General features: G+C 46.1%; 1 protein-coding gene across 6 annotated transcripts in view; it reads left to right on the top strand.

The window, feature by feature from the left end:
- The window catches only part of NBEA (neurobeachin), an 838,139-nt gene that overhangs the window by 447,329 nt on the left and 374,813 nt on the right, over positions 1-15,997 (top strand). For all 6 annotated transcript variants that reach the window (XM_077298228.1, XM_077298226.1, XM_077298223.1 and 3 more), the window contains one exon: positions 15,039-15,103. In XM_077298228.1, the coding sequence (XP_077154343.1) occupies positions 15,039-15,103 (65 nt within the window). The remainder of the gene's footprint in view (positions 1-15,038; positions 15,104-15,997) is intronic.

Below are 15,997 nucleotides of genomic sequence, written 5' to 3'. Positions count from 1 at the left end.
TGAGCCCCACACAGCCTCCCATATATACGGCATGAGCCTCCCCCCAGGGCCTCCCCTATATGTGACATGAGCCCCACACAGCCTCCCTATATACAGCATGAGCCCCACACAGCCTCTCCATATGTGGCATGAGCCCCACACAGCCTCCCCCATATGTGGCATGAGCCCCACACAGCCTCCCCCATATGTGACATGAGCCCCACACAGCCTCCCTATATACAGCATGAGCCCCACACAGCCTCCCCATATGTGGCATGAGCCCCACACAGCCTCCCCATATGTGGCATGAGCCCCACACAGCCTCCCTATATACAGCATGAGCCCCACACAGCCTCTCCATATGTGGCATGAGCTCCACACAGAATCCCCATATACAGCATGAGCCCCACACAGCCTCCCCCATATACGGCATGAGCCCCACACAGCCTCCCCCATATGTGACATGAGCCCCACACAGCATCCCTATATACAGCATGAGCCCCACACAGCCTCCCCATATGTGGCATGAACCCAACAATGAATCCCCATATGTGGCATGAGCCCCACACAGCCTCCATATATACAGCCTGAGCCCCAGACAGCCTCTCCATATGTGGCATGAGCTCCACACAGAATCCACATATGTGGCATGAGCCCCACAGAGCCTCCCCGATATGTGGCATGAGCCCCACACAGCCTCCCCCATATGTGGCATGAGCCCCACACAGCCTCCCCCATATGTGGCATGAGCCCCACAGAGCCTCCCCGATATGTGGCATGAGCCCCACACAGCCTCCCCAATATGTGGCATGAGCCCCACACAGCCTCCCCAATATGTGGCATGAGCCCCCCACAGCCTCCCTATATACAGCATGAGCCCCACACAGCCTCCCACATATATGGCATGAGCCCCACGGAGCCTCCCCATATGTGGCATGAGCCCCACACAGCCTCCCCCATATGTGGCATGAACCCCACACAGCCTCTCCATATGTGGCATGAGCCCCACACAGCCTCCCTATATACAGCATGAGCCACACACAGCCTCCCCCATATGTGGCATGAGCCCCACACAGCCTCCCCCATATGTGGCATGAGCCCCACACAGCCTCTCCATATGTGGCATGAGCCCCACACAGCCTCCCTATATACAGCATGAGCCCCACACAGCCTCCCCCATATGTGGCATGAGCCCCACACAGCCTCCCCCATATGTGGCATGAGCCCCACAGAGCCTCCCCCATATGTGGCATGAGCCCCACAGAGCCTCCCCCATATGTGGCATGAGCCCCACAGAGCCTCCCCCATATGTGGCATGAGCCCCACAGAGCCTCCCCCATAGGTGGCATGAGCCCCACACAGCCTCCCTATATACACTGCATGAGTGGTGAACTGGATAAGCGACTACCTGACAGACAGGCCGCAGTTTGTAAGGATGGGGGGGAGGTGGTATCTGGCAGTGTTGGAGCCCCTCAGAGTACAGTGCTGTCACCCTTCCTCTTCACATTGTATACAGCTGACTTTCAGCATAAATCAGATTTGTGTCACCTCCAAAAATTCTCAGATGACTCAGTGATTGTAGCGGGCATTGTAGGGGCCGGGGGGAGGAGGAATATACTGTAGAAGGGTGGTTTCTGACTTTGTGGATTGGCACCGGACTAAATGTCTAGAACTAAATGTAAAGAAAACCAAGGAGATGGTGGTGCGTTATAGAAGGAAAAAGGAGACTTGCTTACCGATCAATATTGCTGGCCAGGAGGTTGAGATTGTTGAGAGCTACAAATATTTGGAGGTGTCATACAGAAAAGGTTTACAAGAAGGGAATGAGCAGACTACTTTCTTCGGAAGCTCAGGTCGTTCAGTGTGTGCAGTAAAATGCTCTAAATGTTTTACCAGTCCGTTGTGGCAAGCGCCATTTTTTTGCTATCATATGCTGGGGCAGTAGTGTGCGAGTATCTGACACTAATAAGCTCTACAAACTTATCAAGAAGGCAAGCACGGCTGTTGGCCTCCATCTGGACTTTTTTTTGAGGAGGCATTGGAGGATAGAATTCAGAAGAAGTGTAGGGCTATAATGATCAATAATACACACCCACTATACGAGCTGTTCTTGAAGCAGAAGAGCACATTCAGCAGCCGTCTATTCCTACTAAGGTGTAAGAAGGAGAAATTCAGGAAATCCTTTGTACCTACTCCTATAGGGATGTATAATAATTTCCTAAGAGAGAGTGCTAGACAACAATGACTGATTGCAGGTGTACTAATGTCAATTAACAGTGAATTATATACCTGAACTACCCACATTTATTTAAGTAATGTTGGTATACCTGTGCAAGATTTGTGTCCTAATATTTTAAATATTTTATGTACTTCTGTTTGATTGCTGCTGTAATACCGTAATTGACCCCCGGGATCAATAAAGTGTATCATAAAGTATCAGCCCCACACAGCCTCCCTATATACATCATGAGCCCCAGACCCTCCCCATATACAGCATGAGCTCCAAACTGACTCCCTATACACATCATGAGCCCCAGAGCCTCCCCATATACAGCATGAGCCCCACACAGACTCCCTATATATACTGCATGAGCCCCACACAGCCTCCCTATATACACTGCAAGAGCGCCACACAGACTCCCTATATATACTGCATGAGCCCCACACAGACTCCCTATATACACTGCAAGAGCGCCACACAGACTCCCTATATATACTGCATGAGCCCCACACAGACTCCCTATTTACACCCTCATAGCCAGCACCATGTGACCTCCATAGCTGGCACCATGTGCAGCAAGTCACCCCCACATGCAGCACCATGTGCAGCATGTTGCCCCCGTATGCATCACCATGTGCAGCATGTCACCCCCATATGCATCACCATGTGCAGCATGTCGCCCCCACATGCAGCATGTCACCTCGATGGCCTCCCCATGCCCACCCAAACATCCCATACACATGGGAAAAAAAAAAAAAAAACACCCCACATACTCACCTTGGTCCCGTTCTCCGACGCTCTGCTTCTCTCTCTGCCTCCAGTGCACTGACTCTCGGCAGTACACAGCTGTTTCACACGCTGATTGGTGGAGGAAGTGACCAGAGGCCCCTCCTCCACCAAAGAAGTCAGCGCAGATGGAGACAACGATTGGGCGGGCACGGTGCAGCCCGTGGACCTCTGGTTTCCTGCCCCACGGCTGTCTCGGTCCGCGGGCCGGACTGAGACAGCCAGAGGGCCGTATGCGGCCCACGGGCTGCACTTTTCCTCGGTCTGGGCTAGAGTAAAAACTAAACTGTAGTCTGCCCTGTGGTCATGTAGATCATGGCTCCAGTTTATCAAAGCATTTTCGGCAGAATTCTCGTGTAAATCACTTTTGGCATTTTTGTGCCACTTTCTCCTACCGGCGCCTCACCAGCAGCAGGAGGCATAGCGCGGAGCACCGCCATTAACAGAATTTAAAGCATACTGCCACAATCCCTTCATTCTAAGGACTATACAGCTTTCTACATGCACCACACACACTACATCTATCCTCATTAATAGGGATTTTCAGCGATGTATTGAATAAGGCCTGGGATAGGTTGAAACGTCGCTATTGAATATAGTCGCTTTAGAATTTTTTCCTGTGCCTTGCTTATATTGTTTTGTTCTCACCAACTGTAATAAACTGGCAGAGGAGTAACATGACTACAGGGTCAGACTACACTTAGGTTTGTTTGTAGTCTGTCACCATGGAGGCTTAGACAGGTGATGAGCAGTGATTGGCTTTCCCCACACATAGCACTTAGAATTATCACCAAAAAGGTCTATCTTCGTCTCATCAGACCAGAGATTCTTATTTCTCATAGTCTGGGAGTCCTTCTTGTGTTTTTTAGCAAACTCTATTCGGGCTTTCATATGTCTTGCACTGAGGAGAGGCTTCCGTCGGGCCACTGCCACAGAGGCCTGACTGGTGGAGGGCTGCAGTGATAGTGTTATGGAAATATTAGGGTTGGATAAATATATCCCTGTGTGTGCTGTGGCCGCTCCCAATTAGACTGAGTATTTTGAGCGCTCATCAAGAATGGACTGTACACAGCTGTGACAGAACAACATTCCATCAATACTGATACTTTATTGTACATACATAGTTTTATATTTTCACATAGAAAGGAGTGGTTAGGGGTTGTCAGGGGTGGTTAGTTAATTACCATATTGTCTAGCTCCTCTGTCATTGGTTATCTAAACATATATGGAATATTGTGATTAATGCTCATATGACTGCTGATTAAGCAACCGAACTCGAGTTCTGTGTCTAGGACAAAGTGGAGAGACTTGATCAGCAGTCACCAAACATCTGACTCTGTTCTGCTTTTAGGGATGGAAAACCCCATATGATCTGTCTGGGTTATATCAGTTTGTCAGCCATTTTAAACCATTGATTATAATGTATATATTAGATGTGAGCATATAAGTATATATTTGATTATAGAGGAGTATACATGCAAGTGAGATCTACATGATATATATATTTCTATCACAAGCCCCCCTTAGATATCACTTGCCCTAATCCTAGCCTCCTGTCCCAAAGCGCTGCAACTCTTTTGTGCTGTCGGCGAACTGACACAAGCCTAACGCCTGTGCCCCACTCCATACAGACTTTTCGCAAATGGGCGGTCAGGAGATCTGTCCCTAACGGGGGTTCGTTGCAATCAGTCTCTTAGTCAATAGCATGTGTAGTGAGCGATGTGCAGTCTTTATCAGGTAGGTCATCTTTTCGGTCAGGCCGCAACATCATTCTGGCTTGGGTGTCATCTTCTGGTAGGGGAGCTTTCTTGCCAATGCGATGAGTGAATCCAAGTGGGTCTTCCCTCCAGTTTCACAGAGTTTGGTGTCATCAGCAGCACTTGAGCAGGATCATCAAATCTGGGATCGAGTGGTGTTCTCCTTACAAGCTTTTTCACCAACACCCAGTCTCCTGGCTTCTAGGAGTGCATACCGGACACTGAATCTGGATCTGGCAATGAAGAAAAAAACTCGAGAATGGATGTTAGCAAGTTTCTTGGTGATTTCAATTACATAAGCAGACAAAGTATCATATTGCATAATCAGCTGCTAAGGGAAAGGATACCCCTAACCTGGGACTAGACACAAACAAAATTTCATATGGTAACAGCTTTCCTGGGCCTCTGGGAGTGTGCCTAACACTGAGTAGTGTGATTGGGAGTGTGTAGGCCTAAGTCTGACCCTACTGCTGACTAGATCTCTCATGTGAGGTTTGCTGTGAATGCAGGTCCCTGGTCACTCTCTATCACTTCTGGGACCCCATAGCTGCATATCTCGTCTCTGAGAGTAGCTTCTTTGCAGTAGTCTTTGCTGACTGGTTCCTCACTGGGAAAGCTTCTGGCCATCCTGAGAACATGTCCACGACCACAAGGGCATATTCGAATCCTCCACTTGGCGGCATCTGGATGTGGTCTATCTGGATCCTCTGGAAGGGGTACAGTGGTCTGGCAAGACGATGTGTGGGAACTTTCTTCATTCTTCCAGGGTTGCATTTGCCACAGGTCAGACAGCTGTTTATGAACTTGGCTGTTAGGGTGGAGATTTCTGGAGCGAACCAGTAAGCACCAATCGGATCATTCATCTGTGTCTTTAATCTGTGTGTGGGCCCATGTGCCCACTGGACCACCATAGGGTACATGCTTCGGGGTAAACAGGGTTTGTAGTCCATTTAGTATACCCTTCCTTCTTCATGTGTTGCTCACTTCTGCATCCAGCATTCCATCTTGTCCTTTGGGGCTTGCTCTTGCAACTTTTTTGAGCAGATCCCAGGATGTCATCTTGTCAGGTTTCCTGTCTTCAGCCGTCCTGTAGTAGCCGTCCGGCTCTACGACCTCTTCCACTTGTCCATATTGTCTTTCCTTGACTGTTTCTTTGGCTGCCATATCCGCCATGTTGTTGCCTCGTGCCCCTACTGTGTCCAGTTTTCCATGCGCTTTGACTTTTAGCATTGTCACCACTTTTGGAAGTTGAAGTGTGTTCAGCAGGTCCTTAATGGCTCCATTGATGCTTCACGGTTGCTCCGCTTGCTGTGAGGAAGTCCCTTGCAGCCCAGATGGGTCCGAAGTCGTGTGCTATGCCATGCAAGTACCTTGAATCGGTAAACATTTTCTCAGTCTTGTCTTCTGCCATCTGGTAGGCCTTCATCAGCGCTATCAGTTCTGCTTCCTGGGCTGACAGACTGGGCGGCAGACTTCTGGACCACAGGATCTCTTGATTGCTGGTCGCTGCACCTCCCGTGTGGAATCTTCCTTCATCATCTGCAAATCTGGAGCCATCCACATAGAGGATCAACTCTGGGTTGGTCAGTGGCTCTTCTGCCACCTTGGGTAGTCCTGCTGTTTCCTGTTGCATGATGCTGAAGCAATCATGGTCATCCGTCCGGAGCAAATTCAGATCCCTGCAGAAGGTATCATGCAGATTTTGATCAGACTTTTTATCTGAGGATCCGTATCTGTATCCCCCCTTGGGAGTGGGAGTAGAGTGGGCGAATTGAGGACTGTGCATTTGGAGATGGTGACATTGTTGGGCAGGAGTAGAGAGCACTGGAGGCGAAGATGCCTGGCGGTGGAGAGATGTTTTAGCTGGGTTTGGTTGAGGATTGCTGAGATGTCATGCAGAGCCAGGATTTCCAATGGTTTTTCCACTGATGTCAGTAGTCCTGTCCAGGAGGGCGTGTGCTGCAACTGCTGCTCTCATGCGGGAGGAAGAGGCTTCCCTTGCAACTGGATCCAGGCAAGCTGAAAAGTAGTCCGAAAGTCTCTGCTTTCCCCCCTGAAGCTGTGTCAGGACTCCAGTAGCAAGGCCTTCTTTTCTCATTAAGTAGAGACGGAATGGCTTCTTGTAGTCAGATAGGCCTAGTGCTGGCGCTGAGACTACAGAGCCTTTTAACTTCTTGAACGAACTGAAGGCCACATCTGTCTGGAGGAACGGGGTCACACTGACGTATTCACACAGAGGCTGCATTAGGACGGAAGCATCAGGGATCCAGGCTCTGCAATATGAAACTAGACCAAGGAAGGCCTGTAGCACCTTTGGAGTTGTTGGAGGGACCATCTTCTCCACTGTGGTCTTCCGGTCATCTGTCAGGTGTTTCGCCTGGTGAGCAATACAGTGTCTCTGGAACGTAACTTGCTTCAGACACCACTGGACTTTGTTCTTTGAGATCTTGCAGTGCTGCTCCGCCAGGTAGAGTAGGAGATACAAGGAATGGGCTTTACACGTGTCAAAGTCAACTGCACAAAGGAGTAGATTGTCCATGTATTGTAGCAGGGTTACTTCTGCTTGTTCTGTGACTCGGTTGGTGAGAACTGTGGACATTGCTTTGGTGAACTGTGAAGGGCTGTTCTGGGCCCACTGTGGCATCACTGTCCATGTGTGGTGTCCCCCCTGGTGCATTAAGGCAAACAGGAACTGGTCATCCGGGTGAAGGGGGAACACTGGAGAAAACCTTAGCCAGGTCGGTCACTGTGAACACTTTTGCTGTGGCAGGCACATTCGAGAGCAGAGTGTGCGGATTCGGCATAATTGTTTCAAACTCTGTGGCGTCATTCACAGCTCTCAGGTTATATACCATTCTGAACTTGGCTGGCTCTCCTTTTACAGTCTTTTTCTTGACGGGGAAAAGCGGGGTATTGCAAGGCGATGTGCGAGGAACAATGATTCCTATTTCCAGGTGGACCTTCAGTTGGTCAGAGGCAGCTTGACTCTAGGCCTGGCCTGGGCCTTACGAGGGTACGGGGTACATGGCTTGAGTGACACCCGTACTGGGGCAACTTGAGGTTTTCTCACGTGCTGGGGTCCCTTAGACCATAGACTTTCTGGTACTACATCCAGTACCTCCTTGGGTAGGCTTCATCGATTGTTTAATGTTCTTGTAGGGCCGCCAGCATGACTCTTCTCGGGTCAGGGATGAAGAAAGTGTCACTGTCCCATCTTCCTGGAACACTGTGGTTGCCTTCAGCTTCTGCAGTAGGTTCGCTCCCAGCAGGTTGAGTGGCAGGTCCTTTACACCACAAACTGGGACAGGATAGAGTGTCCTGGCTGAGTGCACACGCTCAGTGGCTTTGTAAGCTGAGAATGTCTGACTTGACCATCAATGCCCATGCGAGACACAGAGGATTCTGATAGGCAGGTGGGATCAACGAGTTCCACAGGTGTCATCACACTCCTGGCTGCACCACTTTGGATCTGACAACGCCATCCATTTTAAGGGTAATTTGAGGTACTGGTCTTGCAGATGAAGTTTTACATGTCAGGAGCGTAGTGTCTTGCGGACCTGGCTTGCTTGCCTCTGTCCTTTGGATGGGGTACTTCACTGCTTTCTGCACTTCCTCCTTGACCTGTTTCTCTGGACCAACTCTTGGGTTGCATGGGTCCAGTCTCTTCGGGGGCGTGGGTGCTTTTGCACTGGTTCTGGTAATGGCCAAACTTGCCACAGATGTAACCCTTGACACTTCTTCTGTCTTTGTAGGGTGGTTGGGCTTCCAGGTCAGTGGTCACCATGAGAGGGGCTGTCTTCTGCACCCCTGGTTGTGACTCAATCCCTTGATGGGTACTGCAGCGGCTGCGGGGTCCGGCCTGCTGATTGATGCTGCGGTGGTAAGATGGGGCCTGCAGGTGCATTCGTGACGAGGCCCAGGGGTGCCATGAGACCGGCGGCTGCATCCAACCCAAGGTCTTGGGGCATTACAGGGGCTGTGGCTGCATCTGCCATCACTTCTTCCCCCTGCTCCGACATAGCTTCTCCCCTTTGCTAACCTTATTGAGGTCGGTGTCTCCTCTCTGGAGTCTGCAGCGGTTCTTCCGGTGTGTCGATCGGCACTTTGTAGCGTCTTCACCTCTGGCTTCCCTTCTGGTGTTCTCAGCAGCATGTCACCCTTTTCCTTCTTTGTGCTCTTTTGTGGTGCTATAATGGTGGCAGTTTTGGTGACAATCGGCAATAGACAGTCTCCTAGGCGCACATAAAACATTTTTTCTGGGTCAGTCCACTGCTATTGACCTGTTCCTAGGCCTAGCCACTATCAGTGGTTTCCTGATTGGCTGTCTCAGTCCATGTCCAAAGGCCTGTGTATCTGGTCATGAATGGTGAAGCCCAAGTCTTGGAATACTTGCATTACTCTGCAATGAAACTTCTTTACAGACTCTGTCTTATCTTGGCTCATGTCATGGCTTGTCCTGCCAATCTGCCTTTGGCCCACTCTCTGAGCTGTTCAATTAGCTGTGGCCCTGACTCCCAAGCGTGTATGTCTGATTCTGCTGGAAGTTTGAATTGTTCCTTCATGATTGGCCAGAGTGCATCACCTGCTTCTATTTTCATTCATGGCCCAGAGATCATTCCAGCTGGCTGCATATGTTTACTGCTTCTGCTACATTCTTTGGTAAAATGGCATGGGATGCATCCCTGGGTCTGGACTATTGTCACCTGACTTGAAGTGCAGTGCACATAGTGTAATGGCGGTGCCTCTATCTGCCCTTGCATTCTTGGTGCCTGTGGGTTTCTTTTCTAGTACTAGACAGCATGTATGATGTTCCTTCTTCATCTTCATCAGAGGAATAGTTGTGATAGCTTGTACTGGGGTCGTACACTGACTGATTTTGGACTTAGAAGTTGCTTTTTTGTGTGAGGATGTCTCCCCCCTGAAGCTGTGTTGGATTAGGCTTATAGTTTTATGTTGGTGTGAATGTAGGCAGCTCTGACTGGTGCTGAAGTTGTACATTATCAATACATGGTGATATCAAAGTTCATGTAAAACCTTAAGGGTTACAATATTGTTGACTGTGAAATGAGGTAACGGAGGATCTGTCAGTGAGCTCGTTCTGATATCATTCCTCCCCCCCTGCACCCAGGGCTGAGCTGTCTGCTACCTGATGTGTCTGGGGCTGCCCACTGTGGGGGGGGGCTTTCACCCTCTTTCCCCGATATCACAACTGGCAATGGCTGGACTGTGCCAGGGACACCTTGTGCTGTAAGCACCATATTGTTTGAATTGGGCGTTGGCCCAGCCGGCAACACGGAGGAAAAAAGAGGAAGAAGAAGGGGGAGGGGTTGAGGAGTGAGACAAAGGAATAGTAGGAGGGGAGAGAGAATGTGGAGAGAGAGGGAGGAGAAGAGAGGAGAGAGAAGGAGGGGAGTGAGAGGGTGAGGAGAAGAGGGAGGAGAGAGAGAGAAGAAAGGTGTGGTGGGGGAGTGGAGAAGGAGGGAGGAGAAGATGGACGGTATGGAGGAGAGAGATAGAGAGGGGAAGAGAGAGAGAGAGGAGTGGTGAAGAGAGGAGAAGAGAAAAAAATGTGGAGGAAGAGGAGAGGAAAGGAGAGAGAGAATACGGAGAGAAAAGACTGACAGAGAGAAAAAAAAAAAAAAAGAGGATAGATGAGAACAACAAGAATAATAGAGAGGAGCAATTATGCCTTCTCCCTGTAGGGAGAGACGGGGTGCGCCACATACTGTGCAAAAATAACTACCTATACCATGGATTCTGCTAAAAGCAGACTGCGCAGATTCTCCCGTCTCATACCCACAAAAATCACTTCCTGGTTTGCTCACATAACTTTCTGTACCACCTAAACGATGTAAGCTCTGCTGCCACTTCATACCATGTATTAGTATTCAGCAATCTAACATCAGCTACTGTAACTTCCCTTATTTTCCTTTCTACGTCATGCCATTCCGCAGCTTGAAATCTGCCATTCTAATGAATTTCACGTACTTTATACCTTCCAAAAATCTTCACATACTTAACACCTTCGTGTCCTGCCACTATCTAGGGGCTGTTTTCTCATCAGGAAGTAAAAAGACTTTCCTGTTGCTCGGCCACTTTATTCCCCATGGCAAAAGCAAAAAATGAAAATGAAAAACACACAAAAATGAAAAAAAGAAAACCGTACTAAAAAAAAACTTCTAAAAATGAGTATATAAAACTCTAAGAAAAACCCAAAATGATAAGAAAAACCGTCAAAAACTTAGTTCACAACCAAAAACTCAAAATTTTGATACAAGAGGAAAAAAAAACTTTTTTCAAAAATAAATAAATAAATAAAAAATAAAAAGGTAAAGAGATTGAAGATTGAGGAAAACTTAATTAAAAAACTTTAAAATGCCGCAAAAAGAAAAAGACCCTTTAAGAGAGTAAAAAAAATTAAAAATTAAAACGGCTTTTCTCTTCCTTTTTTTTTCTTTAGAATCTCTGCGCTCAAATGCAGTCAGAGACACACTTCCTCTTAGATATCACGTATGCCATTGCAATAATATCAAATGTCACTAAAATCACGTTTCTGAAAACACTTATGTCACATCAAAAATGATAGATACAATTTAAATTTCACTTCTTCACACAAAAAAAACTACACATAGCCAGGATTGCAGCTGAAAAACAGTCAGAAAAAACCAGATGTGACAGTTTGATTTACAATGCATATCTCCGCTTCAGCTGAAAAAAGAGGAAGTTCATGAGAGAAGGAAAAAAAAACAAAACTTTCTTTTCACTATTTCATGCTTTTTAAAGAAGCAACACTTGACAGACAGAAACAGATAGACAATCCGAGAGACGCCCTTTTTAATTCTGTGACACGTGCAGGCCGTTCTGGGAACAGACAACTGTCAATCGCACTGGCACGCATATGCCGGGAATCTACCACCCTCCGATCCGGTCGTCCTGACTGGCCGCCGGCTACGGGAATCTGTGGCAGCCCCTGTAATCTATCACCATCCGAGCCTGGATTCTGGAGCCACCTGCTCCGGAACTACCTGTTCCTTTCCTCTTGCACGGGAATCTGTGATAGCTTACTCAGCGATTTGAACTCCTGCTGTCTGTTACCCAGCCACCATAAACAAAAGTCACTTTTTCCTTCCTCCCTCGGATTTTACACAAACACATACACGGTCCACAGCAGACACCTCCCAGGGTGGATTCGTGGCTACGGATTTTTTACACTACCTGGGAATTGATGACCACATCTGACCGGCAAGAGGCATAGACAAGGACTGGGCACAGGGGACTTTCAGGTAAGATGATAACATTTTCTTACCTTACTTATGGAGCTGCGCAGTCTCCTGCCCCTGTGCCAGGCCACGCTACAACTTCCATATCTCCGGTTAGAAGGATCCCGTGCGTTCATCCGTGCCTCGCTGTTGGGGGCCATTTGTTATGGAAATATTAGGGTTGGATAAATATATCCCTGTGTGTGCTGTGGCCGCTCCCAATTAGACTGAGTATTTTGAGCGCTCATCAAGAATGGACTGTACACAACTGTGACAGAACAACATTCCATCAATACTGATACTTTATTGTACATACATAGTTTTATATTTTCACATAGAAAGGAGTGGTTAGGGGTTGTCAGGGGTGGTTAGTTAATTACCATATTGTCTAGCTCCTCTGTCATTGGTTATCTAAACATATATGGAATATTGTGATTAATGCTCATATGACTGCTGATTAAGCAACCGAACTCGAGTTCTGTGTCTAGGACAAAGTGGAGAGACTTGATCAGCAGTCACCAAACATCTGACTCTGTTCTGCTTTTAGGGATGGAAAACCCCATATGATCTGTCTGGGTTATATCAGTTTGTCAGCCATTTTAAACCATTGATTATAATGTATATATTAGATGTGAGCATATAAGTATATATTTGATTATAGAGGAGTATACATGCAAGTGAGATCTACATGATATATATATTTCTATCACACACACTACATCTATCCTTATTAATAGGGATTTTCAGCGATGTATTGAATAAGGCCTGGGATAGGTTGAAACGTCGCTATTGAATATAGTCGCTTTAGAATTTTTTCCTGTGCCTTGCTTATATTGTTTTGTTCTCACCAACTGTAATAAACTGGCAGAGGAGTAACATGACTACAGGGTCAGACTACACTTAGGTTTGTTTGTAGTCTGTCACCATGGAGGCTTAGACAGGTGATGAGCAGTGATTGGCTTTCCCCACACATAGCACTTAGAATTATCACCAAAAAGGTCTATCTTCGTCTCATCAGACCAGAGATTCTTATTTCTCATTGTCTGGAAGTCCTTCTTGTGTTTTTTAGCAAACTCTATTCGGGCTTTCATATGTCTTGCACTGAGGAGAGGCTTCCGTCGGGCCACTGCCACAGAGGCCTGACTGGTGGAGGGCTGCAGTGATAGTTCACTTTGTGGAACTTTCTCCCATCTCCCTACTGCATCTCTGGAGCTCAGCCACAGTGATCTTGGGGTTCTTCTTTACCTCTCTCACCAAGGCTCTTCTCCCACAATTGCTCAGTTTGGCAGGCCGGCCAGGTCTAGGAAGACTTCTGATGGTCCTAAACTTCTTCCATTTAAGTATTATGGAGGCCACTGTGCTCTTAGGAACCTTGAGTACTGCAGAAATTCTGTTGTAACCTTGGCCAGATCTGTGCTTTGCCACAATTCTCTGAGCTCCTTGGCCAGTTCCTTTGACCTCATGATTGTCATTTGGTCTGACATGCACTGTGAGCTGTGAGGTCTTATATAGACAGGTGTGTGCCTTTCCAAATCAAGTCCGGTCAGTTTAATTAAACACAGCTGGACTCCAATAAAGGAGTAGAACCATCACAAGGAAATGGACAACATGTGACTTAAATATGAGTGTCTGAGCAAAGGGTCTGAACACTTAGGCTGGTTTCACATTTGCCATCCGCAGCCCTCCCGAACTCAATTGTGAAACCAGCCTTATGACCATGTGATATTTCAGTTTTTCTTTATTAAAGTTGCAAAATTTTCTACATTTCTTTTTTTTTTTGTCAAGATGGGGAGCCGAGTGTACATTAATGTGAAAAAAATGAACTACTTTGAATTTACAAAATGGCTGCAATGAAACAGAGTGAAAAATTTAAAGGGGTCTGAATACTTTTCGTACCCACAGTATGTGTTTCTTCATCTGTAGCCAATACATTAACATTAGTGGTGTGCAGAAGAACCCACAGCTATCAGTAATTCCCTATCCTACAGAAAGGGGATATCTTACTATTTGGGGAGTAATCCCTTGAGGAAAGTTTTATGTACAGTTAGTAAATAGTTGTCACCTCTAATTCTGTATAATGTAGCCGCTGATTGTGGAAAACGTGATTCATGTAAGAATATCTGCAACCTGATTTGTTAAATATTATTTTATTTTCAGACACCTTAAGGCTATGTTCACACGTTGAGCATTTGCAGCTGCTTCTTTGCTGGAAAAAGTCATAAAATGCTTGTGCTTTTGATGCATTTTTGCATGCAGTTTTAAATATAATTTTTATTCCATGTTTTGAACGAATGAAAAATGCTGCAAAGATACTGAAATAATTGACATGCTGCAGATATGAAAAATAAAAATAAAAAAAATACTTTGGTTCGAATCTGCCATGAGAATGAAAAAATAAGCAGCGTGTGCATGAGGTTTCAGAAATCTCATTTACTTTGCTTGTACTGCGAAATGCTGCATTTCTTCTGCTGCAAAAATGTGACAAAAATGCAGTGTGTGAACAAGCCCTTACGAGGTTTTCCATCTTCGAAGATATTCTCCTCACTGACTTTCCCTATCTAAAAGCAATAAAATCAGCTGTACTTCCCTTCTCCAATTCCAGTGCTACCTCTCTGCTGCTGCACCTGATGACTGTTTACAGGCTGCAGCAGTCATGTTATCACTGCAGCCAATCACTGGACTCAACAGTGATGTAGACAGGCTCAAGGTGCTGAGCCCAGTGATTGGCTGCAGTGGTCACTGGCTGTAGTCGTGACTACTACAATCACCAGAGCAGTGACCAAGATCCGGTGCTGGACTAGGGTGAAGGTGAGTACAGCTGATTATTCTTACAATAGGGTAAAAAATGTAGAGTTAGAAATCGCCTGCAGCGCGAGATATAACGTTCATACAATCTACAGACTCGATTTATGACTTTGTTATTACAACTGAATAATTCCATACATTGCTGTTTAACCTTATAGAAAGCAATCTGACTATTAAATTGTACATGTGATATATCAGTTTTAGTATCCTACTAATTAATGTTTCTTGTAGGAATGGCAAAACTCTATTCAGAAAAATGCTGGTCTGGCTTTTATTGAGCTCATCAATGAAGGAAGGTAAGGGATAAGTTCTGATTGGTAAAACTATTGTAAAGAAAAATAAATATTTCTATAAATAATGTAACTAGAAAATATTAGACTGCTGTACACAAAGCTCTGGAAGGTTTAATGTTTTCCACCATTTAAAACTAGTTACGTTGTTTCACACTGAGAAAGTAGGGAAAAGCAATCTGCAAATCCATCTGCCGCCCCATCTGTTTTGGGCAGCGCGGCTCCACTTGCCGCATTTACACTTCACTGTAATCATCAGAGCATAGGACACAATATTGCAGTTGAAAGGCTTGGTGCTGTCCAAGGTGCTGCTTCAATCACTGAGCCACAGTCTTACACCAGATAAGTATATCATACAAGTACTATATAATAACATATAACATATAGTGATAACAGAATAACACAATATGCCTCGGCCGTGCAATTCGGTGTGATCTGTCTACTGAAGGAACCATTCAACTTGTAAGGGAAAACAAACCATTCATGGAAAGGGCATCTATCGTTTTCTATCAATTATATTATGTGATGTTGTATTAGTATACTATATAGTATATTACGTGATGGTATATATTCGCTTCCCATTTCTGATGTGGTGCCCTCTTATTCACCCATGTTGTACACAGACTGTGATCCCTTGCAGTGAGAGACACAGAAATCCTATTTCATAGAAAACCCCATAACATATCTGTAAATTATGCATTGTATCATGTTACTTCCGCTTTGTTTTCTTTGAAGCTTATATGATTAGCAGAGCAGAAACCATGTATCATACTGTAAGATACGGCATTTGTTCATGATTTTCATATTATTTTTTTTGTTGTGGTAATGCACCAAAAAGAAAAAGCAACAAAATTAAGGGAAAACCAAATAAATGAGCCGCAGCATTACTTGGTATACATG

The sequence above is a fragment of the Ranitomeya variabilis genome, chromosome 3 (genome assembly GCF_051348905.1).
Source record: "Ranitomeya variabilis isolate aRanVar5 chromosome 3, aRanVar5.hap1, whole genome shotgun sequence".
NCBI classification, from domain to species: domain Eukaryota; kingdom Metazoa; phylum Chordata; class Amphibia; order Anura; family Dendrobatidae; genus Ranitomeya; species Ranitomeya variabilis.
Note: the sequence above shows the minus strand (reverse complement) of the source record. Positions and strands in the feature narration are given on the sequence as shown.